Source organism: Fusarium verticillioides, chromosome 1, assembly GCF_000149555.1.
Source record: "Fusarium verticillioides 7600 chromosome 1, whole genome shotgun sequence".
In the NCBI taxonomy this organism is placed as follows: domain Eukaryota; kingdom Fungi; phylum Ascomycota; class Sordariomycetes; order Hypocreales; family Nectriaceae; genus Fusarium; species Fusarium verticillioides.
Window position 1 is genome coordinate 2,015,206 of NC_031675.1, and position 20,713 is coordinate 2,035,918.

General features: G+C 49.1%; 7 protein-coding genes across 11 annotated transcripts; 3 read left to right on the top strand and 4 right to left on the bottom strand.

Annotated features, from left to right (window-relative positions):
- Nucleotides 1-139: 139 nt before the first annotated feature.
- On the top strand, nucleotides 140-4,541 carry FVEG_01388 (tRNA-dihydrouridine synthase 4; the record flags this gene model as incomplete). Of its 2 annotated transcripts, XM_018888333.1 has the most annotated exons (5): nucleotides 196-227; nucleotides 284-362; nucleotides 417-519; nucleotides 572-896; nucleotides 946-4,541. In XM_018888333.1, the coding sequence occupies 5 exons, from the start codon at nucleotides 196-198 to the stop codon at nucleotides 1,571-1,573; spliced, it is 1,167 nt and encodes a 388-aa protein (XP_018744225.1). In that variant the 3' UTR covers nucleotides 1,574-4,541. The 2 variants fall into 2 exon arrangements, with proteins under 2 accessions (XP_018744226.1, XP_018744225.1); XM_018888334.1 differs by having other exon boundaries at nucleotides 140-227; nucleotides 284-519; nucleotides 946-3,213.
- On the bottom strand, nucleotides 876-4,645 carry FVEG_01387 (hypothetical protein). Its single transcript, XM_018888332.1, has 2 exons — nucleotides 4,136-4,645; nucleotides 876-4,070 (listed from the first exon to the last, which is right to left on the bottom strand). Exons 1-2 carry the CDS (start codon nucleotides 4,329-4,331, stop codon nucleotides 1,723-1,725), a joined length of 2,544 nt encoding a protein of 847 aa, XP_018744224.1. The 5' UTR covers nucleotides 4,332-4,645; the 3' UTR covers nucleotides 876-1,722.
- A 91-nt stretch (nucleotides 4,646-4,736) lies between these two features.
- FVEG_01386 (hypothetical protein) lies at nucleotides 4,737-6,794 on the top strand. Of its 2 annotated transcripts, XM_018888330.1 has the most exons (3): nucleotides 4,737-5,068; nucleotides 5,121-5,529; nucleotides 5,580-6,794. In XM_018888330.1, the coding sequence occupies exons 1-3, from the start codon at nucleotides 4,970-4,972 to the stop codon at nucleotides 6,053-6,055; spliced, it is 984 nt and encodes a 327-aa protein (XP_018744222.1). In that variant the 5' UTR covers nucleotides 4,737-4,969; the 3' UTR covers nucleotides 6,056-6,794. The 2 variants fall into 2 exon arrangements, with proteins under 2 accessions (XP_018744222.1, XP_018744223.1); XM_018888331.1 differs by having other exon boundaries at nucleotides 4,788-5,529.
- On the bottom strand, nucleotides 5,860-7,582 carry FVEG_14827 (hypothetical protein). The gene is made up of 3 exons (XM_018903840.1): nucleotides 7,114-7,582; nucleotides 6,787-7,049; nucleotides 5,860-6,738 (listed from the first exon to the last, which is right to left on the bottom strand). The coding sequence occupies exons 1-3, from the start codon at nucleotides 7,213-7,215 to the stop codon at nucleotides 6,126-6,128; spliced, it is 978 nt and encodes a 325-aa protein (XP_018744221.1). The 5' UTR covers nucleotides 7,216-7,582; the 3' UTR covers nucleotides 5,860-6,125.
- FVEG_01385 (tRNA wybutosine-synthesizing protein 2) lies at nucleotides 7,474-12,018 on the top strand. Of its 2 annotated transcripts, XM_018888328.1 has the most exons (6): nucleotides 7,474-7,596; nucleotides 7,663-7,936; nucleotides 7,994-8,095; nucleotides 8,146-8,223; nucleotides 8,277-8,695; nucleotides 8,754-12,018. In XM_018888328.1, the coding sequence occupies exons 1-6, from the start codon at nucleotides 7,591-7,593 to the stop codon at nucleotides 9,270-9,272; spliced, it is 1,398 nt and encodes a 465-aa protein (XP_018744219.1). In that variant the 5' UTR covers nucleotides 7,474-7,590; the 3' UTR covers nucleotides 9,273-12,018. The 2 variants fall into 2 exon arrangements, with proteins under 2 accessions (XP_018744219.1, XP_018744220.1); XM_018888329.1 differs by having other exon boundaries at nucleotides 7,994-8,223.
- On the bottom strand, nucleotides 7,761-12,077 carry FVEG_14826 (hypothetical protein). 2 transcript variants are annotated; one of them, XM_018903839.1, is made up of 3 exons: nucleotides 11,543-12,077; nucleotides 9,476-11,483; nucleotides 7,761-9,410 (listed from the first exon to the last, which is right to left on the bottom strand). In XM_018903839.1, exon 2 carries the CDS (start codon nucleotides 11,220-11,222, stop codon nucleotides 10,584-10,586), a length of 639 nt encoding a protein of 212 aa, XP_018744218.1. In that variant the 5' UTR covers nucleotides 11,223-11,483; nucleotides 11,543-12,077; the 3' UTR covers nucleotides 7,761-9,410; nucleotides 9,476-10,583. The 2 variants fall into 2 exon arrangements, with proteins under 2 accessions (XP_018744218.1, XP_018744217.1); XM_018903838.1 differs by having other exon boundaries at nucleotides 9,476-12,077.
- Nucleotides 12,078-15,646: 3,569 nt separating this feature from the next.
- FVEG_14825 (hypothetical protein) lies at nucleotides 15,647-18,715 on the bottom strand. The gene is made up of 2 exons (XM_018903837.1): nucleotides 17,411-18,715; nucleotides 15,647-17,351 (listed from the first exon to the last, which is right to left on the bottom strand). The coding sequence occupies exon 1, from the start codon at nucleotides 18,015-18,017 to the stop codon at nucleotides 17,541-17,543; it is 477 nt and encodes a 158-aa protein (XP_018744216.1). The 5' UTR covers nucleotides 18,018-18,715; the 3' UTR covers nucleotides 15,647-17,351; nucleotides 17,411-17,540.
- Nucleotides 18,716-20,713: the final 1,998 nt, after the last annotated feature.

Consider the following 20,713-nt stretch of genomic DNA (forward strand, 5'->3'; position numbering starts at 1 on the left):
GTTATTCTGTAATTGTGATATTTTTGTCTTGAGGTGTTCTTCATCTTAGCAGTAAAAGGCTAGTCACGTGCCGCGCCTTGCACAAAAAACCTCTATTCTCAAGTAATTCAACTCCCATATACAACTCACTACAGACCGAGAAGCACATCGCGACTAATAAGAGTTTACTCCTGGCTTCTAGTTTTCTTTCTCAAAATGTCGATCGGTGAAAAGTGTGAGTCTGACCAGTAAGTTCATATCATCGCTCCGATACGTCTGGGGTATGCCTAACATTATGAAATAGTCCACTCAAGATCTTTGATGTGGCTAGGAAACAGGATCGTTTCTTATATGCTCTTGCGCCTATGGTTCGATATGGAAAGGTATATTTCGGTGAATGAAATACTTGAAAAAGAGAAACTGCTCATGTCTGCTAGTTGGCATTTCGACAAACAGTCCACAAATACGGAGTTGACCTGTGTTGGTCTCCTATGATCCTTGCCAAGGAGTTTAATCGAAGTAGTTTTGCCCGAGACAGCGGTAGGTCATAGTATACCTGTATAAAAAGCTCTAAGCTGATGTACTGGAATAGATTTGACCATCTCTACTACACCCAAGCAACCACCAACTATCGTCCAGTTTGGCGCAAATGTTCCCCTGGAACTTGCTCGTGCATCAGCTCTCGTCGCCCCTTACACCCAAGGTGTCGATCTCAACTGCGGATGTCCACAGTCCTGGGCTTGTGCCGAGACGTTGGGTGCTGCATTGATGAACCACCGTGAGTTGGTAAGGGATATGGTGGTTGAGACTCGGCAGCGTTTAGCTAGTGATGGATGGGGTGTTGGCCTCGAAAAGGACATCGACAGTCCCAAAGGCCGAAGTGTGAGTGTGAAAATCAGGATTCACAACGATCTCAGGTACAACCTCTCTTTCAGACAAGATAGATTTATTTACTGACACATTCAGGCAAACCATGGACTTTATAGACACCGTGATAGGTCACCCACAAAACCGCCAGATCGACTGGATCACCATTCACCCACGGACAAGATCAACCCCATCAACCACACCTATCAGGACCGAAGCCCTCGAGATCTTGACAGCCAAGTACTCGAAAACTCTCCCAATACTTCTTTCAGGAGATGTTTTCGACCTCAGCACTCTCCCCTTCCAGCCCACCATCACCACCAATAACGACTCTCCCCTCCCCTCGCTGGACAAACTTGTTCTCAACGATACCAACTCCGCTGTGAACATGCCATGCCCTAGTAACACTCACCTCTCTGGATTCATGTCCGCCCGTGGTCTCCTTGCTAACCCAGCCATCTTCGCTGGCTACTCGGCTTGCCCATGGGAAGCCGTTGAAACCTTCATGTGCAAGGTTGCAAAGGCCCCTGTACCATTCAAGCTGGTACAACACCACGTTATGGAAATGACAGCGCCAGGCATGGGGTCTGACAAGGCATCGCTTCTAGATAAGAAAGAGCGCGCAGAACTCATGAAGTTGGCCAACACTTGTGAGATCATGGACTTCCTCGATGAGAAGATTGAGCGGAAGACGGGGAGAGCTGGTGGCATGAGACGAGACCTATGAACCACTTCTCCGTATCACATCACTAAAAGTCCTTGGACTACGGGAAAGAGAGCACGGTATCTCATTCAATGCATTCATGGCTACAAAAAAATCAACTCTCTGCAGCCCATTCTACAGAGTTTTCCTTGATCCGCCTCTTGCACCAACGCTCAAAGACCACTCAAAACGCTCTGGATGCCCACTGTCCCCGAGTCATCACGCCTCTGCACAAACGCCCTAAAATCTGCTCTGGACAGTTTCCCCCTTATGCCCGATGCCGCCAGTGTTCGTGTCTTTTCGCGGAGTGCTTCGGGGCCGACGATAAAGAGAGAACCAATCTCAGTGAGCATTTCGACAGCGGAGCCAACCTCCTTGGTCAATGGCCACTCGCGCATTGTGGAAACGTACTTTGCGATATCTTGCGTGACCATCAGACCTCCTGTGGCATTGACCTGGAACTTCTTGAAGTGCTCAAAGAGCAGCTTCAGAATCACCAGAGCAAGTTCAGTAAAGAACTTTTCTGAGTTTTGGCCGTCGATAGCTTGACGAGCGAGACGCTGGACGCGGGCTAGGAAAGTACAGATGCTCAGACACGTCTGTGTCTGCAATGAGTCGAGCTCGACCTCTTTTGGTCGGAAGTCCTGCTTCCGCTGACCAGCTAAGGACTTGGTCACCCAGTTGGATACAACGTCGATAGTGCCCTTGATGACATTGTTTGTCTTCTTCTCAATGTTACCAATGGCCGCCCTCTTCTGCGCCTCCATGCTACGCCTGACTGTTGTGTTTGATTCCGCAAGCCGGATGAGCACGACTGTGATGAATCGATCCATGAGGCTTGTGATTGTGACAGCCGGCTGTATCGTTGGCAAGTAAGATAAATCAGGCTCTGTCTTTGTGTTCTCCTGCACAGAGACTTGGTCAAGGGCAGCGTCGAGAGTTGTCTCGATGTATACCTGGCCCAGGCTCGTCAAGAGCAGGTTCAGGAGAGTATTGACATCCTTGGGAGTATCGGTCTGTGTTCCGAGTTCAAGAGTGCGCTGGACGCTCTCGGCTAACCACTTGAGCATGCGCTTGGCATTAGCAACGCTCAAAGCGCCGTCCTCCTCCGAGACCTCGATCTCGTTCTTGTTATCCTTGTCCTTATCTTGAACGCCAGCAACACGCAGCATCATTTTCTTCTGTGTGCTTGTGAGTTCTGACGAGTCGAGACGCTCGATATAAGCATCCTTTGCGGAGGCAATCAGTTGTGTGCCTTGCTGGGCCAGTGAAGCCATGAAACCAGTCGGCGCCTTTTTCCGCCTGGAATGGTATATACTGTACTTGAAGAGCAGGGAGCTGTACATTTCTTCCAGACTCTTCCGCTCCCGCTCGATGTACGAGTTGCCTATCATATATGGCACAAAAAGCTCTTCCATCTGCTGGTCGAGTGTGTGTGCTATTTGGGCGGAGCAAGGCTCGGGGTGTTCTGTCAAGCCATGGGACTTGAGATCTTCGACCAATGACCCTAGATAAGTTCTTGAGGAGTGCAAGGCTCTCAAGAAAGCTAAGGAAGAGATTTTGAGAGTTTCATCCAATACCATTTCGAGCCTCTGTTGGATTGACTGCTGAAATATTCGTTGAATGAACTTGATAAGCACTGTTTCGTAGTACGGAAAGATGAGTTTGATCTGGTTGGACTCGTCTTGCATAACGATCTTGATCTCGTCCAAGAGGTTCTGCAGGCTCGGTTCTACCGTTGGCGGCTCCGAGTCAGGATCTGCCAGCTGTTCCCATGTGTCGCTATCCACCTGAACCTCGTCGGCCAGGAGTTGATCGCGATCCAGGAAGAAGGCATGCTGATTGACAAAGGTCGCAATGACACTGGCACCTCCGTTGAAGTCGTAAAGAACCTTTGCACATTCCATCATATCGCTATAGTTGCCCTTTTTGTTGCTGTTTTCGAACTGCTGAAGCAGATCCTGCTCGAGCGTCTCGCAGAACTTCTCCAAGACTTCCCTGGTGTTGTGTAATCTTATATTTCCAACCACACCATTCGTTTGTCCTCCGTTTCGCTGGCCGTTCGTCTGCCCCCATGATGTTGGATCAAGTCGCTGGCTGATGCGCATGAGTTGTCGAACAATCATTGCGCACCGTACTTTGTGCTCAGAACCAGCCTGTCTTTGAACGTCTTGTAGGAGTGATAGCTTTCCCGTCTCGCTGACCTCCGTCCAGCACTGAATCAGAAATATGGCATCGTTCGCACGCCGTCGTTTCTTGTCCAGGTCCTCGAGCTTCTCGCCGATTTGGAGCGCTATGTTGCCGCCAGCGTGTGTTTTGATGCCGACTCCGGTTTTAAAAGAATGTTCTTGGTTGAGGGATAGATCTAACTGTTCGAACGCCCTCATGGACTCGTCGAGCTTCTGGCCTAGGGTCTCGAGTGTTGAATCATGGGCTACCTCTGCGCGGCGCACATGCGACATAAGCTCCGACTCCTTCTCCTGGAGTTCAGCTCCAAGCGAGCCTAGTTGATCAAGGGCATCTAACAGCTCGAGTCAGCACGATTGGCTCTGAATATACGAGCCTGAAAGCGTATGTCGGTCATACTTTCAAATGTTCGAATCAGGGGTTTTGGGTCGAAAGGTGTTTGCGCACTCCCTGACCGGCGATTCGAGGGCACGGCGCTCTCAGCTAGGCTATCGACAAAGTCACGCACAATAAAGTCCTTGTTGGAGAAGTCGTCCAGAGTGAAGCTTGGCCCTCTCGGGAAGAGAGTCTTGGGGCCGGAAGCGGTGCGCTCCATGTTGTTGTTTCTGATGAGCGTAGAGGCGCTACATGTGGAGCGGGATCACCGACAGTCGATACGTGGAAGAGGAGGAACGTGGAAGAGGGGGAACGTGGCAGTAGTGTGAGGAATGTCTGTAGCGCAGTCTGTACTGTTTTCTCTCGCCGTCGATCTCGTTTCGTTGTCGGTCGTCAAGGGGTCATGGCATTGTGTTGTAGGGCGATCGATACCTAGGTTAGGATACCTCGCCCAGAGCTTAGGTATGTATTCCCGCCCGCTGTCGCAGCTCCAGAGGCTCAGCTTACAGCGCCCAGCCCCGCTATCAGCTGCCGATTTCCAGTGAAGGAGGAGCTGAGCCACAGGCACGTACGTTCCCTGCAAGGCCAGGAGCTACGGTGGAGAAAAGCGACGTAACCCGTATCGCACCGCCACGACTTTTCTTGCCATCCATGGCCTTGTCTTGATTTAAGTACACGTCTGCCCACATTCACCCGTCCAAGCTTATAAGCCTGCCCATCCTCGGTTGTTTACGCGATTGCATCCGTATTCGACTATTTACAAAGTCGGAACTCTGTCGCCAACATTTCAACCTCTCAGGCACACTTTCGCAGCTCCAATCGCATACTAGACAGCCTCGAGGCTGCACATCAATAACCATGCCCATCATGACGACTCGCGATCGTCAGGCCTATAGAGCCGACGAATCCAAGGACCATACGTTGTTGTCAGAGAAGGAGAGGCAAAGGATGCTCAATGTATGGTCGCAAAGTGCGCATGATTGTAGTGCGCCATGCTAACTCATCGCAGTCTTATCTCCCTAAACCCAACGATCCTCCGCCTACTCTAGGCTCAAACTCTCGACCACAGCGACGATCGCGGTTAGGACTTCGTCGCTTCGTCCTGAACCAAATACACGTCCTGATTTTTGCCATTATGCATGGGATCTTCTCTCTTTACATAAAGATACGCCAGACCTGGAACGTGGTGGGCTACCAGATCTCATCCGTCGTCAAATATCATCATGGTACACCGCAATACATCAAGAAGGACCTGGTTGGTCTGACGAAAAAGCCAAAGCATCTCAGTGTTATTCTGAAGCTCGAGGAGAATCACCGCACAAAGGCTGATGTCGAGAGGCTCCTTGACGAGGTAGCCGAGATTGCGACATGGTGCGCCTGCGCCGAGATTCCGATGCTTTCTGTGTATGAGAAGACAGGTTCGTAGTGGCATATGTGATACTCTTGTACATACTCTAACATGTAGCAGGGATCCTCAAGAAGCACATGCCCCGAGTCTACGATGCTGTTAACCAAAAATTCGCATTCTACTTTGGCCCTGAGCACCCTGGTCTTAGTGTTACATCACCCCATAAGGAGGACCTCCCAGTGCCCTTTAGTGAGAAGCCCAGGGAGCATCTGCGTCTGCACCTCATCTCCGAGCAAGACGGCCGTGACTCCATGGTCGATCTCACCCGTACCTTGGCTGAAATGTCGCAGAGGGGCAAGCTTTCTCCTCACGATATCTCCACGGAACTGATTGATGCTGAGCTTTCTGAGGGCATCATGGATGAGCCTGATCTTTTGCTTACGTTTGGTCCCTACCTCGAACTGTCAGGTTACCCTCCCTGGCAGATCAGATTGACTGAGATTTTCTGTCTGCAAGATAATGAAAGAGTTGGATATCAGGTCTTCCTCAAGGCTCTGCAACATTACGGCAGAGCCCAGATGCGCCATGGTAAATAAGGAGCCTGTTGTATACATTTCCCTTTGTTGTTCGTACTTCATATACATTTAGAAATAATCATATCCGGAGTCATGGTTTCCAGAGCAGCATTTCTCGGGCCTCCCTATTCCATCTGTACACTGGCCCTGTGCCTACATTGTAGTTGTAGTAATTGTCTGTTCCGCCTTTGACCATCGCTCTTCGAAAAGTTATGTTGATCCTTCCGCCATCTTCTTGGTTCTTCCCCGTTCGCTTTGGTATAGAGTGCAGCCAGTTAGACTGCGTTCTCCCTCTCATTAGGACCATGTCACCACTTCCCAACGGTAGTTTGAGCGGTTTCGCATTCACAGAAGGAGGGCTAGGAGCATTCGGAGGTGGCGGTTTGTGCTTCATAAGAAAATCACGACGTGCCCCTAATGAGAAAGAAGCGATGGCTGGCTCACGACCCAGGAACTGCTCATCATCGCTGTGATAGCTGATGCTGTCGGAGCCAGAGGCGTAATAGTTGACGAGGCAGAAGTTGTATTTGCAGCCTGTAGCTAGTTCTGTTCTGTGACGAAGTTCATCAAGGCATTTTGGTATAGGCCTGGGAGGATATCTGGCGTATTGTTTATCCAAGGCTCTCGAGCCTGTGTTGGTGTCTACTGGGAGACCTTTGTCATTGAAGTTGGAAGTCTCATCAATACCAAATACAGTTGTCCATCTGATAGTCGGCATTAGCATGGTTTCTTCCGAGAGAAATTCAAGTTACCTTGGAGTTCGTATCTGGGTTTCTATGCCGCCTCGCTTGATCTTATACTCGACTCTGTAGAACGGGAGTTCTGAACGAAGAAACTCAAAGAGTCCCCGAGATACCGAACCTGAGATGAAGGGCTGAAAGTACAGGAGATCAAGGTCAGGTTGGTCATTGATCTCTCGTCCGGGTTGATCTGGTAGAGTAGACAGCTCCTTGCTTAAAGATGCTGGTAGGTTCTTGATGGGATGAGGGTAGAACTGATGCTCAGAATATGTGATCTATGATCGTTAGGATTCATGCTGATGAGTTGTTGTGTGCATTCTCTATGGAATTATCTCTCACTTCTTCTGAAATCACGTCGCTAGAAGTGATTTCTCCAGTTTCTGTTTTGGGTTTCTTTATAGTCGGACTGAAGAAGGCATCAAGAGTGCGCTTCCTAGACATGATGGCGGATATTGCAATAGGGTTATTTTTCAGATTATCTCAGCCTCAGAACTGAAAGTTGGTAAATTATCCGAGTCCAAGTTTCTTTGCCTAAACAACGATTGGCAAACTGTGAATATGTATCTTGAAGTCGTGACATCACTCAAAACTCCCAGCCTTGCGTATAAGTGAAAGTGTGGCGCATACTGGATGTGGCTGTGCATAACCATTTAAATTCGAGCCCTAAAGAGCTCAATCAGCCTCATTTCTTAAGGTCCAACTGAACTGAAGGACCAGGGAAATAATAGTCAAGACCCTTGTTTGACTCAAGTCAGTCAGTCAGTCAGTGCATTTTCGCCAAAAAAAAAAAATTATTCAACAATACCTGAGGTCATTATGGATGTTAGTTCTCAACCCCTGTCACTAGATACAAGATAGAAGAAAACTAATGAGTATCAAAATTCTTAGAAAAATTCACAGTTGCGAGAAATGAACCTCTTCCGAGCACCAGCCGCTCGTGCGGCAAAGACACTCGATAGGTCTCTCTTTGCAAAAACTCTTAACGCTGCGGCGGCTTCTATCAAGGAGAATAAGCTGCTGTCCAAGTATAGAAAGGAGCTTGAGAAGACCAATGAGGTTTTGTTTATGGAGAGATATAATCCCGTCTTGCCTGATCCAGACCCGTCACTTGCTTCTCAAGGCAAAAAATGTATCGTGTTGGCTCCTCAGATTAAGCCTGCGTGTAAGTTGTGAAACGTTCGATGGACTGGTTGTTAAGTATGCTAATCGTGAAGAATAGCTCCAGAAACATGGAGTCCCATCCTCAAAGAAGCCTCGAAAGTCGGTGATATTAAGGTGGTACCGTATGATATTGAAATTGGATATGACTCTTGGTCTTATCGTACGTATGCACACAAGCCTCATTGACAAGCGAACACTGACAAGTACGAGTTGATGTTATGAAATCCATTCTTCCAGATGAACTTCACGAGGAAATCCCAAGTGGCTTCAACACCGTGGGACACGTCGGTATGCTCCTCACTCATCAAACAACCATCATCCTTATTAACATATAAACGCAGCCCACCTCAACATCCGTGATCAGTACCTACCTTACAAGAACATTATCGCCCAAGTGCTTCTAGACAAGAACCCTCACATCAAAACCGTGATCAACAAGATCGATAATGTCGGTTCAGAGAACGAGTTCAGGACCTTTGCCTACGAAGTCCTTGGTGGTCCCGATGATATGAACGTGGAGGTGAGCGAGGCCGGCTGCGTATTCAAGTTCGACTACTCCAAGGTATACTGGAACAGCAAGCTCGACACGGAGCACAAACGGATTGCAGGACTTTTCAAGCCTGGAGAGGTTGTTGCAGATGTCATGGCTGGTATTGGACCCTTTGCGGTACCGGCTGGCAAGAAGGGCGTCTTTGTCTGGGCCAACGACAAGAACCCAGAGAGCTACCGCTACCTTGAGGAAGCGATCCGCAGGAATAAGGTGAGCTCATAGTCACTGTCGTCTCTCACAATGGTTCAACGTTAACATTTAGATGCAGGTCTCGGAGTTTGTCAAGCCCTTCAACTACGATGGCCACGACTTCATCCGCACATCCGCAAACCTTGTCCTGGAGGCATCAAAGCGCGGCGACTGTGCCGTGATCAAACCTCCGAGGCAACCAAGAAACTCTACGGCTCCGCCCCCGGAGCCTGTCCGAGTGCCCGTGCCACCAACGATCTCACATTTTGTCATGAACCTCCCGGCATCCGCAATTGAGTTCACACACAATTACCGCGGTCTGTACCACGGCCACGAGGAGCTATTTGAGCCTCACACCGAGACCAAGCTGCCCATGGTGCACGTTCACTGCTTCTCAGTCAAGGCTGATGACGAGACACCCCTCATGGACATCTGCGAGCGGATACGTAAAGAGATTGGCGTCTTACTCAGACCGGGTGATCCCGAGAACCAAGGCGAGGTGCTCATCTACGATGTGCGCGATGTCGCTCCAGCAAAGAGAATGTTTTGCGCTTCATTCCGTCTACCGCGTGAGGTTGCCTTTGCCGAGAGGGCTTAGACGGGGGTCGGTCGATGTCGATATTGATGGCGCCGGTAGATCTCGGACCCCGGGGTGGGACTTTGTCGGCCGGGCGAACGGCCGGAGGGGTCTTCCCTTGTGCGGTGCGGTGCGTTGTGTGTTGGTCACTATTCTATTCTACTTTACTTTACTGTACTGTACTGTAACGTATCCGCGCCGCGATAGGATATCGATTGACCTACCAAATGCAGTACGAGGCCGGAAACTCAAAAAGAACAGACCAAAGCGCCTAGATTTGAGACGAATGCAACTCTACTCTCCTCTACTGACTGTACAGTCAAGAACAGGGTCGCATTCGTCGGGATATGGCCGTCGATAATGAGGCGCTTACAGTACTTATCGCTGATATCTTGTCGTCTCCAAGACCAAGACCCCCAGCCAAGCCAAGCCAATTGGTGGCTGGGTGAGTTTTACCGTGATCCATTCAGGCACGATGACGCTCTCATGATAGACTAGATGATAAGTCAGTGTGCAGTAGAGAGAGAAAGAGAGAGAGAGCCGCGATAACGAGTCCTGCGGGGATCCTTTGAACCGTTACAAAGCAGAACATGACAGAACCAGAACAGATTTGCTTGCAGCCGGTCAACGCAGTTTGGGAATTATCCTGGCAGATCGACGGTTCATCCAAATTATGAAAAGTCCTCCTCCTCCATTTGGTTGTTTCGTGAGCAAAACAAGCTCACAAGGCGCCATGCGTGGCTGACAAGGTCAAGACGTGGCACCCCCTCACACTTGAACTCGTACATATGTAGGAGCATGAACGTTCCCCTGGCATCCCTGCTCCCACTCCCACTCACACTCACACTCACACTCACACTCACGGTCGCTGGTGGAAACGGGTTGTGTTGCCCATCTCATCAGCGCCGGCATCTTATCTTGGACACCGTTATCATTATACGTCCGGACACCTGACTTCGAGTTGAACAACGCAGACACACCCTCTCAGGCTGCTCTGGTCTGCATCCTCGCACTCTTTTGGTTTCACGGCATGACCGTTGGACTGCAGTCTGCAGTGTAGTGTATGTAGTGCGTCGCGCATGCATTGGAGCTGACGCGCGCCTTGTTGTGTAACTTGGAAGAACCAAGCCATGGCAGAGGCAAATCAATCGCTGTGAGACACATTCAAATCGACAGCGAATGACAAGACAGATTATTCAGGTCGGGGTTCTTCTGCACACGTTTTTGCAAGACACACATTCTAGGACATGCTGTGGGCTCTGTAGTGTGGCTGCATATTGTCAATGTCAGTGTTAGTTAAGTGTTAGTCATGTCGTGATATCAAATTTCAATTTAGCATCCTTGTTGAGCATCTTTTCTCCTCCTCCTCCTCCTCCTCCTCCTCCTCCTCCTCTTCTCTTCCTCTTTCAGTGATGTGCTTCCATAACAGCTTGGGCTCCCTGGTCTTTCCGCCATCCCGACCCAAAATCCAGGGTTACTTCGAAATCTAGGCGACCTCGGTGTGGTATTCCGTAACCCTATGCGCAGGTAGGGGTGCTGCCATCCCACGCAAATTCCCCTGACCGATCTACCATACGCACATCCTTCCTTCAGCCAGGCCATACATACATACATACACTGTAAATCATCCATGTCTGCAAATGCAAGCCATGGTTGCGCTGCATTATCAGCAAGATACCAAAACACAATACCATGGAGGCACGGTGCCATACGATCTTCGCAGCATCTGATGAATTTGAGGGATCGAAGTAGTACCCAAGCTGGAAGCTTATCAACTCTGGTTGAAAAGATGGCAGTTTGTTTTGAGAAAGGAAGAAAGAATTTGCCAAATTGATGACAGGGTGCACTCGGCGGAGAATCGCAAAATCCACAAAGAAACCGAGATGCAAAGCAACCCGAGCGTGTGATGAGACATATTTGGCGAATTCTAACGCCAACTGTATAAAACGGTGGCGAGAAGTAATAGCCCATGCAAATGAAATGATTATGATTCCTGCAAGAGAAGCCATTCGGAAATCACAAGGCATCATACTCACACCCTATTCAACCCAAACTCGTTGATCCTCTGAGGCGGCCCGTCGCATATCATCTATAGCTCAGGTGAAATATATGTTGATGCTGCAACCTGGTGGTCTCTATCTAGCCCTCGCACTCACAGGTATCAATCAGCGCAGGGCCATGCTGCAAGTCCAAAGAACGGTTGCGGGAACTGCAACCCATGGCAGGGAGGCTCTGGATGGAATCATCTGGTATCCGGGTCCATATGCAACGCACATCACGCATCTACATACAGTACATCAAAGTTCAAACGGCCATCTCCAATTAGGCTCTGCTGCAGCGCCTCGGGAACCAGGATCTGGCGAGAATGGGGTGTGGAGTATAAGTTAGTATCGGGATGAGGAAGCGAGAAGAAGTAGACAGTCAAGCCAGTCATGAATGAGGCTGAAGACGTGAGTATATAGAAAAGCGACTGCTTCGAGATAGGGTTGTAATGGAGTTGCCGTGGGTGTTTCGATAACATTGATGCCATTCGTCCTCCATCCATCCATGGCATGACTGGGGTGATAAGTCAAGAGGTGGCATGGCATGTCCCAGCAAGATTCGCTGGCTTCGCGCCAAGTTCGGGAGAATCGAGCTCGTCACGATCATAGGGTTCAAAGTTCCCGATTCTCCAGGGGCTTCCTCGCCAAGGGGTACTCTGTATTGGTATTGGTAATATCTCACAATTCATGATTCTCCTGAAGGATGCACATGAATGAACCTTCACATGCCAAAGTGTGGCTTTTCTATTGATAGATTCGAATCTTGTTGGTCAATCCCCAAGCACTGGAGCCACATTACTAGGAAGAAACGAGTGTCGAATGCAGAAACTCCAAACAGGCAGCCATTTCGGGGCCATCTAAGAACCACAAATTACCCATATATTTCTAGTTCTCTCTTGTCGTTTTTTTTTTTTTAGGGGGGGGCGAAGGGTTGGAAGTTTAACTAGCAAGTTCCACTCACTCGGTCCGAGACGATCTGCTTCCACCCACAAACCTCTCAGCCGACCAAACCTAGACCTACAGTAGATTGCGACTACTACACTAACAACGAGGGGCAAGTGTGCGGCCTGATTGACCCGATTGCCTAGAAATCTCTACATACATATTGTTCGAGACTCGATTCCCATGCTAGGAGGAGCAGTTGTTGGACAAGTTACCTACTTAGGAGACTGCTCGGCAAGCGACTGTAACCGTAAGAGCCCCAGCACCAGCAACATCAGAGATCCCTCACCATGAGGCAAATGAAATTACTGGACAATGTATGCGCCTGACTTATGTCCTGATACTACATCATAGGAAGTCTCATAAGCAACCATGACACCGAACTGGGCTATCGGCGTATTGTTAACATGGACGTTATGAGCATGATTTCCGTTTTTGATCATGAATTTGCGGAGCCAACCAAGGAAAGGCATACATAGTCATGACACATGAGATGTGAGGTGAGAGCAGAATGTCTCAACGGCGGAATGCCTCAATGCAACTGGAGAGCTATCACCTTTTCGAGGCCCGTCACGCAATCAGTGATGGCCATGGTACTGTATGAAGAGCCGGCAGACATCTTGCCTATATTGGTATCCCGAGAGCATCATATCAGTGGACAGTGACATGCTTGCTGCTGCACTCGTAAGCCCCGGCGGTTCTTCCCACACGCCCATTGCTGAAATGCCTTGAATAGCAACAACATATCGCAACCCCGGAGACTGAGTATGAGACCGATACATGTATCCATCACCGGCAAGGAACACTGGGATCAAGCTACAGCACACCATGAGAAATATCTCAGTGATGGATTGACTGGTGGAGTGTCATTTTTCTTCGCATGTATTATTAGAATTCAAGTGTTCAGATGGAAAGATGCCAGGCTAGGTAGCCAAAGCTTATGTCTTCTCCAGTGCGGAGACAACATGAAGATCACAGCCTGAGGCTAGGGCCCCCACCGCGATATGAGAAAAGCTCTACTAGTTTGTCAGATCTTGCGTTAGTATGGCCATGTCCATAAAGCTGTTTCGGAGTCGGGGCGAGAGGTGATGATCGATCTCCCATGTCGATCAGGGTCTTGGTTGAATGGCACCATAATTCAGCATTCTACATAGCCTCGAAGTGGGTATATCCGATCAGTGATTCTCTGTTGGTGAGCTGATGCAAAGAGATACAAAAATTACTTGTGCGGAAGATGTTGAGCTCTCCTTGGCTTTCATAGCTGGTGTGAGTAGGACCGAGGCAGTCCCATCAATGGAGAACCAGTCGGTTTCATTGGACGTTTCCGTCGATATATGGATACAGGTCCAATAGGTATAACTAGAAAACAGAATCATGAAATTTCGACCATGAGAGGATTATCCCCAGGGGTCATGACGCACTGAACTTCTTCAAGCGGAAAGTCTCAAGTCATAATAGTCAGATTATCGTAAATCTTTAAATAAACAGAGCCTCAAGTCGCTTGTAGACCTCAAGTAGCTGATGTTGGATGAAGTCATGAGCTTTGCTATATTACCCGTCTCACGCAGAACTATGGGGTATTATACCAGTCTTGGAAGCTATTCGGTAACAAACTAGATACAATGCCGAGATTCTTCTGTCTTGCACAGCTTTTTGCATGATTTTGCAAATTAGTGAACAGTAACCGTCCCACAGTGACATAGTAAAGGAATGGGGATGCACAGGATGATCGAGATATCAAGCAATTGTCAATACTGATAAGAATCTGCACGACTATTGAACCATGAACGAAGCCAAGGCTGATGCTGGCGTACACATAATCGCCTCGACCATCTCGATTCGGTGGCTGCTGGGTAGCAACTCGGCGTTCAGGATTGCAATGTCGTTGTTGTTGGCCTTGTTGGCAACACCTTCACTCGAGGTTCACTAAGAGCGGAGACATTCTGGGCACCGTAGTACCAGCCACATCCGTGCTGTCTCACAGATGCAAGCTGCGAGGCGGATGATGCAAGCCCATTGCAGCCAATGAGTTGAGGCGAGGAGAACATGAAGCCGAGTCGCAAGTGTATTGGCCCTCAAGGTCGCCTGCAGGGCGTTTCACAGCATAGCCTTCACCGGCCCACTCCTAAGACGACTGACTATAACGTATCCTGCTGTCAGCAAAATCAACGCCTAGTCTATGCTAAACTTGACCAAGACAGCAGCATTCGATGGGTCTGATGGCGGAGCATGGCTGGTGGTTTTTATGGGTCATGGCGTAGAGGGTCCGAGGACAACCTGGTGTGTTTGCTTGATCCAAGTTTTGTTTCTCGGGTTTTAACGGATTGAATGCCTGGAGAATCCAAGACTATATGCTGCTAGATACGTGTGTGGCGAAGGGAAGCTTATCGGAAACCGACCGAGATACGAAATGAAACGATACGACTGGCATCGAGAGAGCCGATCCCAGTTGAGAGTATAATCATCCGTTATTATTGTCGATAAGCGCGTTTGTGTTACTCGGCGAGGGAGTTGAAGACATGGCGAGCAGGCGAGATATGGGAAAAATACTGATAAGAGAGATAAGCCCTCATTCAGGCGGAGGAGTGTTGTATGTACACCTTATTCTCTGATACGCTGAAGGATCGGATATCGAGAAGCGGTTCATGGTGAAGCTGGGGGTGCATGACTAGTGGCTGTAGGGTTGTTGTGTGTTTGTGAGGGGCAAGATGGATGGATCTTCATTGACCTGGGGGAAGATTCTGGGGTGAGTGAGGTGAGGGGGTGGAATTGGGACTGCCCCGTATTCTAAGTGTGGGCAGTGGCTTTCAGCCAGAGGCACTCAAGGTCTGAGACTCAACCTACATCAACGCCCGTTACTATCCTTTATCTTGGGTACCTTGCGTATGTAAGGTAGGCAGTGGAGGGTCATTGTGGTGGTCTTTCTATTCCGTATTATCCCTTCTCGAGGTGTCATCGATTGATCTGAGCAACTGAAAGCACCTCGTCGTGCTGAGATCTAGCTACATCAGCCCTGGCCTTGGCGATTTGAATCAAGTATGGCAACCAGGTGACAAACTGAATAATGATATGATACAAGTATGCTGAAGGTCTATACCCGGGTTCTGTAGCCGTTGCTCAGAGCTCAACTAGCCAATCGGCATTGCGAATTGGGCGCTCTGTTACACACAGACATTCAGGTACGACATACAGTATGTAAAGTACAACGGGGATGGGAGATAAACACAAGGTGGTTGTGTGAAGGGGCCACTGATGGATGTGTCAGTGGATTGGTTGATCAGTTGGTTTTCGATTGTTGTCTCACTCACACTCCCTTTTCTTTGTTGTTTGGAGAAGCTAGATCATAAGAGCATATATGCCATGCCTGACGATTGATTCCAAGAGTCTTGGACTATGCTCCAGGGCATAACACGGGAAGAACTCGCACCTATTAGATTGCTCATATCCGTCCTGTATTACCAGTAGACCGGCAAAGTGCTTCCGCCATAGATCACGGGACTTTTTATCTCCAGTATGACAGACCCGATAATAGGTAAGTAATTATTCTGTGCCTGCTTACACGCACCACCTGAGGTACGTTACATATACTAAATCAAGTTACCCTATGGCTACGATGTACCCTTTGGCTAAACTAGAGCGTCACATTCAACTCCCAACTGCGGCAGCCACTACAGATCCAAGCCCTGGAAATAATATGCCGTTTGAAATATTGTAAATTGGAATCTCTGTGCCAATTGTCCGCACTCGTGGGTTGTGTTGGTGGTGGCCGGGTTTCTGGTGTGAGATGTAACCCAAGGCAATCGGAATGTCATGATGACGCTGGACGAGTGAAAACGAGACCAAACTGGTGCTTCCCAGGGAGTAACAACCCTGAATATGAGCTGTTACACAGTTCGGCCAAGAAAGGGACGAACGGAGATGCAGTAATTTCCACCATGCATTCACAGGGAGCTCCAGTACAGTAGAGTATTCCTCCAGGTTTTTTTTGATGCGGAGGTTTTGTCGATCCTAGAGGCAGCTAAACGTCGATCAAAGACCGCACGGACCGTACCGTTTATCACATCTCATCAACAAGCAGGCTGACGTCCTGGAATGCCGACAAGCTTGCTACGATGGCCAACAACACCACAGTTTAGGTTGGGGGTGCATTCCTGTGCTGCAGCGAGGGACTGTGCTGTTCTGAGCCGCCGAGGAATCAACGAAGCCACAGACGGCATTGTAGATGCATCTCGACTGATATGGTTGAGACGTACGGAGTAGGTACATACATACGCTCTGTTGTCGGTACGAGATCCCCTGGACTCTGAGACAGAGCGTTGGACACGTTGGCTGAAAGCCGGCATGGAGATGAATCATAGCCAGGCTTGGGCGATCTGCGCCCGGATGACAGCAAAAAGAGCACGGATCACGACACGAGCTTTCAATTGGCCTCCGACCAGGCACGGGATGAAGTGAACCCTTTGCATCCCAGAAATATTATGCTGCATCCAACCGACATGTCCATTAGCACACATAATCTCTTGCACGTCCAACGCCAGAAATAATGGCGTCTTGACCCCCAAAGAATTGAGTTCTCTGGCGTTAGCAGAGTTCCGGGCTGATTCTCTAATAAATCCCGCCAACGATATAATTGACACCCACCCAGTGGAGGACGCAGCCAGCATCTGCAGCTTCAGTTTTGATGGGGCATGGCCAAGACGGGGTGCGATCGAGACCTTGAATTACGGGGTATTTGCATGAATTGATGCGAGGGGAATTACTTCATCGCCGATAGTAGCGCTTAGTAGTTGACGACTCCTCGACTTGTTTCTCTCCAGAAGTTAGGGTTTGTGTCGTATTCAGCCGCGAGGATGATAGGGAGCCAACGTAAACCACCCACTCTGACGAACCAAGCGTGGGTTTTGAACCTCCTAGACTTGGAGAATTCCCTCATTCACCCTATCTAAAATTAGGATATGATGAAGGGCACTGGGCAACGTAATAATCCTCCATGTCCAGAGACGTTTATTTTTTTTAAAGGGACCCTGGAATTTGCCTATATGAAGTTCGTGATCGAGGGTAGGGCACAACGCCAAAAGAATATTTTTGAGCACAAACCAAATGATAATGACGTTATCTGAATCAAGCATGGTCAAGAAAGAGCCCTGCATTTGAGTGAGACATACCAAGACATACCATAGCGTGAGGGCATTAAAAAAAAAAAAAGACCGTTTGGCAAAGCAACGCATGGTCACTGTTGTAAGTGGAGTGGATCTCATCAGGAGAAGGCTCAAAATTTTCGACATTTTTTTCTCAGCACCTTAGATTAGGTAGTTATACCAGTACCTAATTGATTATCACGCCTGGGCCTGGTATGCATTCGGGGTTTCTCTAGGGAATTGACGATGAAATCCGATCCAATCAACTCCACCGATGACCCTAAGATGATATAAAACTGGTTCTTCCTCTGGATGATCAGGGGCGTGAGCGGCTTCTGGAACTTATCCGGCCCTCGATAATCCCCGCTCTGTCCTCGGGTAGTTGCGAAAAGCCCAAGCGAAGGGCAAAATTGGACAAAGGAAGATGAAAATTTACTTGTAGGAGAAAAACCAAACCGACGATGTTCCCCTGCCTGCCTGCCTGCCCCCTCCCGTCGTTTCTCCTGGCCTGGACTGGCTGATAAACCCTTGCTAGCATTAGGCCGTGGCTGTCCCCTTGTTAGGGCCCAAAAGTTTAAGTTGTCTGTCCAATACAAGGCTCTCGTCTTGCTCGGGGAAACTATCCGTGGCCCCCCGGAGGACATGGTCGGCTGTCTAGGTTGGACCGTTCCGCTGGGCCCTCCAAAAACCACCCCCTAATAAGGTACCTAACTCAACCCTGACTCAGGTTTCTTTCACTGTCCTGTTGCTGAGGCTTTGCACTTCCACGGACTCCGCTTTCACCCCGGCTGTCTCGAATCTGGTACCCGAGCCCATTCCAACGGGGGGCAAGAAGAGGCTCAAATTACGGGCATGGGAGAGATGAGGGAGGATGAAAAGTCTGAAAAAGAAGTTGCCTTTCTAACCGCGAGTCGAGCCGAACTGATATGTGAAGCCATCGTGACTCGGACATCTTGTGGGTGTGGCGCTGGTATTGATACTGGATATCTTCTAGGTACCTAGTCAAAGTCTGTCTCCATGGTCTTCGAGGAACCCTGACAGCAGACATTGTGTATTTCGTGATTTACTGATTGTTCCATTATCAGAAACCGACTGCTTTCATCTATTGACCATTCTAGACCTTTGGCACACGAGACTGAGACTCGTGTCTCCTGTTCCTGGCTCAGGAACGGGGGTGAGGACTTTCGATTAAGCCGAAAAAGAGCAAGGAAGACATCTACATACGCCCGGGCCAGCCGAAGGCGCTATGAGTCACATGGACGGACTCGAATGTCGTGCTTGTCATGTCGATTCCGCTGTTCAGGGTGAGGCTCACCAAGGACGGACTCGGGATTCGTTCGTCTCAGTCAGTTTGATCACGCGCACTGCCCTGGCTTCCAAGTTCCTCACTTATACCGTTGTGCCCCTGCCCATCAGGAGACAGACTGGTGATTCTACATTGCTCGTGATGGTCAACGGCCAAGCCCAAGCCCAAGCTATCGCCGCTCGCTACCAGAGAGTGGGATCCTGTTTTTGTTCTCCCCTGCAACGGTCGCTTCTCCCGAGTGGATATCTACTTTCGAAGCAAATTGCTTCACAGAGTTGGGCTCTAACCCCGCAAACAACCTTGTTGATTCATCTTATTGTATACGATTCAAGGTCAAGGTCAAGGCCTTTGCATTTCACACGATGGTCATGGGGTCAAGCCTACGTGGGATTTGAAGCACGGTTAGCCAAACAATTTTGGACAGAGTTGAGGATGCTCACAGTGGAGTTTACTACGAGGGTAATGCGCCAATTTGGTTCGAAGAGACTCACATCACGTTGCATCGACCACCAAAGGCTCTTATCGGCTAATGATAGAATCCGAAACGTGATAATACTTATTTACTTACATACACACTTCCACTGGCCTATTGCTTCGCCAACTACGGAGTAGGGTTGAGCCTCTCTGAGAAGATTAACTCAATTCAAGGGATGAGCTGTCTGGCGGGTTTCCGTATTAGGTTCTTTTGTGTTGGTTATTGAATAACTGATATTTATCTCTGGATTGAAGTGTCGATGGCTGGCTTGCGGCATGGTTTGTAGAAATGCCAACAGAGTGATATCCGAAACTTGACCTCTTGGTTGACTCAGACTATATGTCTACTGTAGAGCAGAGGGTTGGTTGCGCGTTCCGAACTCACACTTTGTACCCGGTGTATCATTGAGAGAGCGAGCATGACGCTCACAGGAATCATCATATTGCTTTCGGGAATCCATGGCCCAACACACAGACACACACACTTTGTACGCGCGCAGGCACGGCAGCTTCTTTACAGCCATGATGGAAATACTATGCATTCGTCGAATCTCGGGGTTTCAACAGCATTATCACAACCGCTCTCCTCTCGCTTGCGCCCCCATGTTGGCTGGAAAGCCCACGCTGAAACCTCCCACGCTTTTGAGAGACACCCCCCACGCCCCCCTTCTCTGAGGCTTCTCATCTTGTTCTACAGCGCGCAGGCAAGGTAGCAACTCAGTATGGTGTATCTGAATGTACAGAGTTGGCTGTTGTGCTGTTGTGATGCAACGGATGGAATTGCCAATCGACCTTTTGCAATGGCGTGAGTTTGCGTGCGACCTTATAAGATTGCAGTTATTGGTGCACTGGAGCTGTATGTATGCACTGAACTGTACATATGGCTCTGACTGATAACGAACGGACGAACTTTTGCTCTGCAACACTGAAAGGATATTCCCTGACAACCCCACGTCTGGGGGCGAGCTACGAACCTCGATCACACCGGGCTGAATTATCTTTCCGTGTCTCTATGTACTTTTCTCGATCTCGACCATATCGCTCCTGAAGTCGTTGCAACCAATGCGTTTGTAGCTGTAGAGTCGGGATTTATATGAAAGTAACCTGAGACAGATTCATGATACGTATCCGTGCTGTTTCCCCTCAGGGTCCTCACACCAGCCTCCAAAACAAGACCAGACACCCTCGTTACCCCAGTGGTTCATCGCCGCAAGCCGAGCATCCAAGTCAGACATTTCAAGACATTCATTCGCCAATGTTGAGGTAGGCGCTTGAGAGCTGTGAATGAAAGATGAAATTCTAGATACTTGTCGAGTCTCCCTTGACTTGGCCTTGACTTGCTTGGTATAGGAAATAGATTGAGAACGAGACTCTCGCCTAGACTTCTGTCGCCATCTCCAGCATATACTGGACGTGCATGCGTGTGGAGTACAGTACATATGCATGCATGCATGCATGCATATACGGTACGGTAGATAGATACGTTCACCTTACCTGTGTAGATGGATGCCGTTTAACTGGCTGACTGGTAGACTGGGTAAACACCAAAGAGGATCGACG

What these genes read in the sequence shown, in the direction of transcription:
- FVEG_01387 (XM_018888332.1), bottom strand. Translation starts at nt 4,331, where the DNA reads ATGGAGCGCACCGCTTCCGGCCCCAAGACTCTCTTCCCGAGAGGGCCA. An exon ending in CCTGATTCGAACATTTGAAA is followed by an intron (nt 4,071 to 4,135) that starts GTATGACCGACA and finishes TCGAGCTGTTAG; the next exon opens with ATGCCCTTGATCAACTAGGC.
- FVEG_01386 (XM_018888330.1), top strand. Translation starts at nt 4,970, where the DNA reads ATGCCCATCATGACGACTCGCGATCGTCAGGCCTATAGAGCCGACGAA. An exon ending in AGAGGCAAAGGATGCTCAAT is followed by an intron (nt 5,069 to 5,120) that starts GTATGGTCGCAA and finishes AACTCATCGCAG; the next exon opens with TCTTATCTCCCTAAACCCAA. An exon ending in TTCTGTGTATGAGAAGACAG is followed by an intron (nt 5,530 to 5,579) that starts GTTCGTAGTGGC and finishes AACATGTAGCAG; the next exon opens with GGATCCTCAAGAAGCACATG.
- FVEG_14827 (XM_018903840.1), bottom strand. Translation starts at nt 7,215, where the DNA reads ATGTCTAGGAAGCGCACTCTTGATGCCTTCTTCAGTCCGACTATAAAG. An exon ending in GCGACGTGATTTCAGAAGAA is followed by an intron (nt 7,050 to 7,113) that starts GTGAGAGATAAT and finishes TAACGATCATAG; the next exon opens with ATCACATATTCTGAGCATCA. An exon ending in ACCCAGATACGAACTCCAAG is followed by an intron (nt 6,739 to 6,786) that starts GTAACTTGAATT and finishes GCCGACTATCAG; the next exon opens with ATGGACAACTGTATTTGGTA.
- FVEG_01385 (XM_018888328.1), top strand. An exon ending in TCCTCAGATTAAGCCTGCGT is followed by an intron (nt 7,937 to 7,993) that starts GTAAGTTGTGAA and finishes CGTGAAGAATAG; the next exon opens with CTCCAGAAACATGGAGTCCC. An exon ending in AAGCGATCCGCAGGAATAAG is followed by an intron (nt 8,696 to 8,753) that starts GTGAGCTCATAG and finishes ATTTAGATGCAG; the next exon opens with GTCTCGGAGTTTGTCAAGCC.
- FVEG_14826 (XM_018903839.1), bottom strand. Translation starts at nt 11,222, where the DNA reads ATGGGCTATTACTTCTCGCCACCGTTTTATACAGTTGGCGTTAGAATT.
- FVEG_14825 (XM_018903837.1), bottom strand. Translation starts at nt 18,017, where the DNA reads ATGTCCTCCGGGGGGCCACGGATAGTTTCCCCGAGCAAGACGAGAGCC.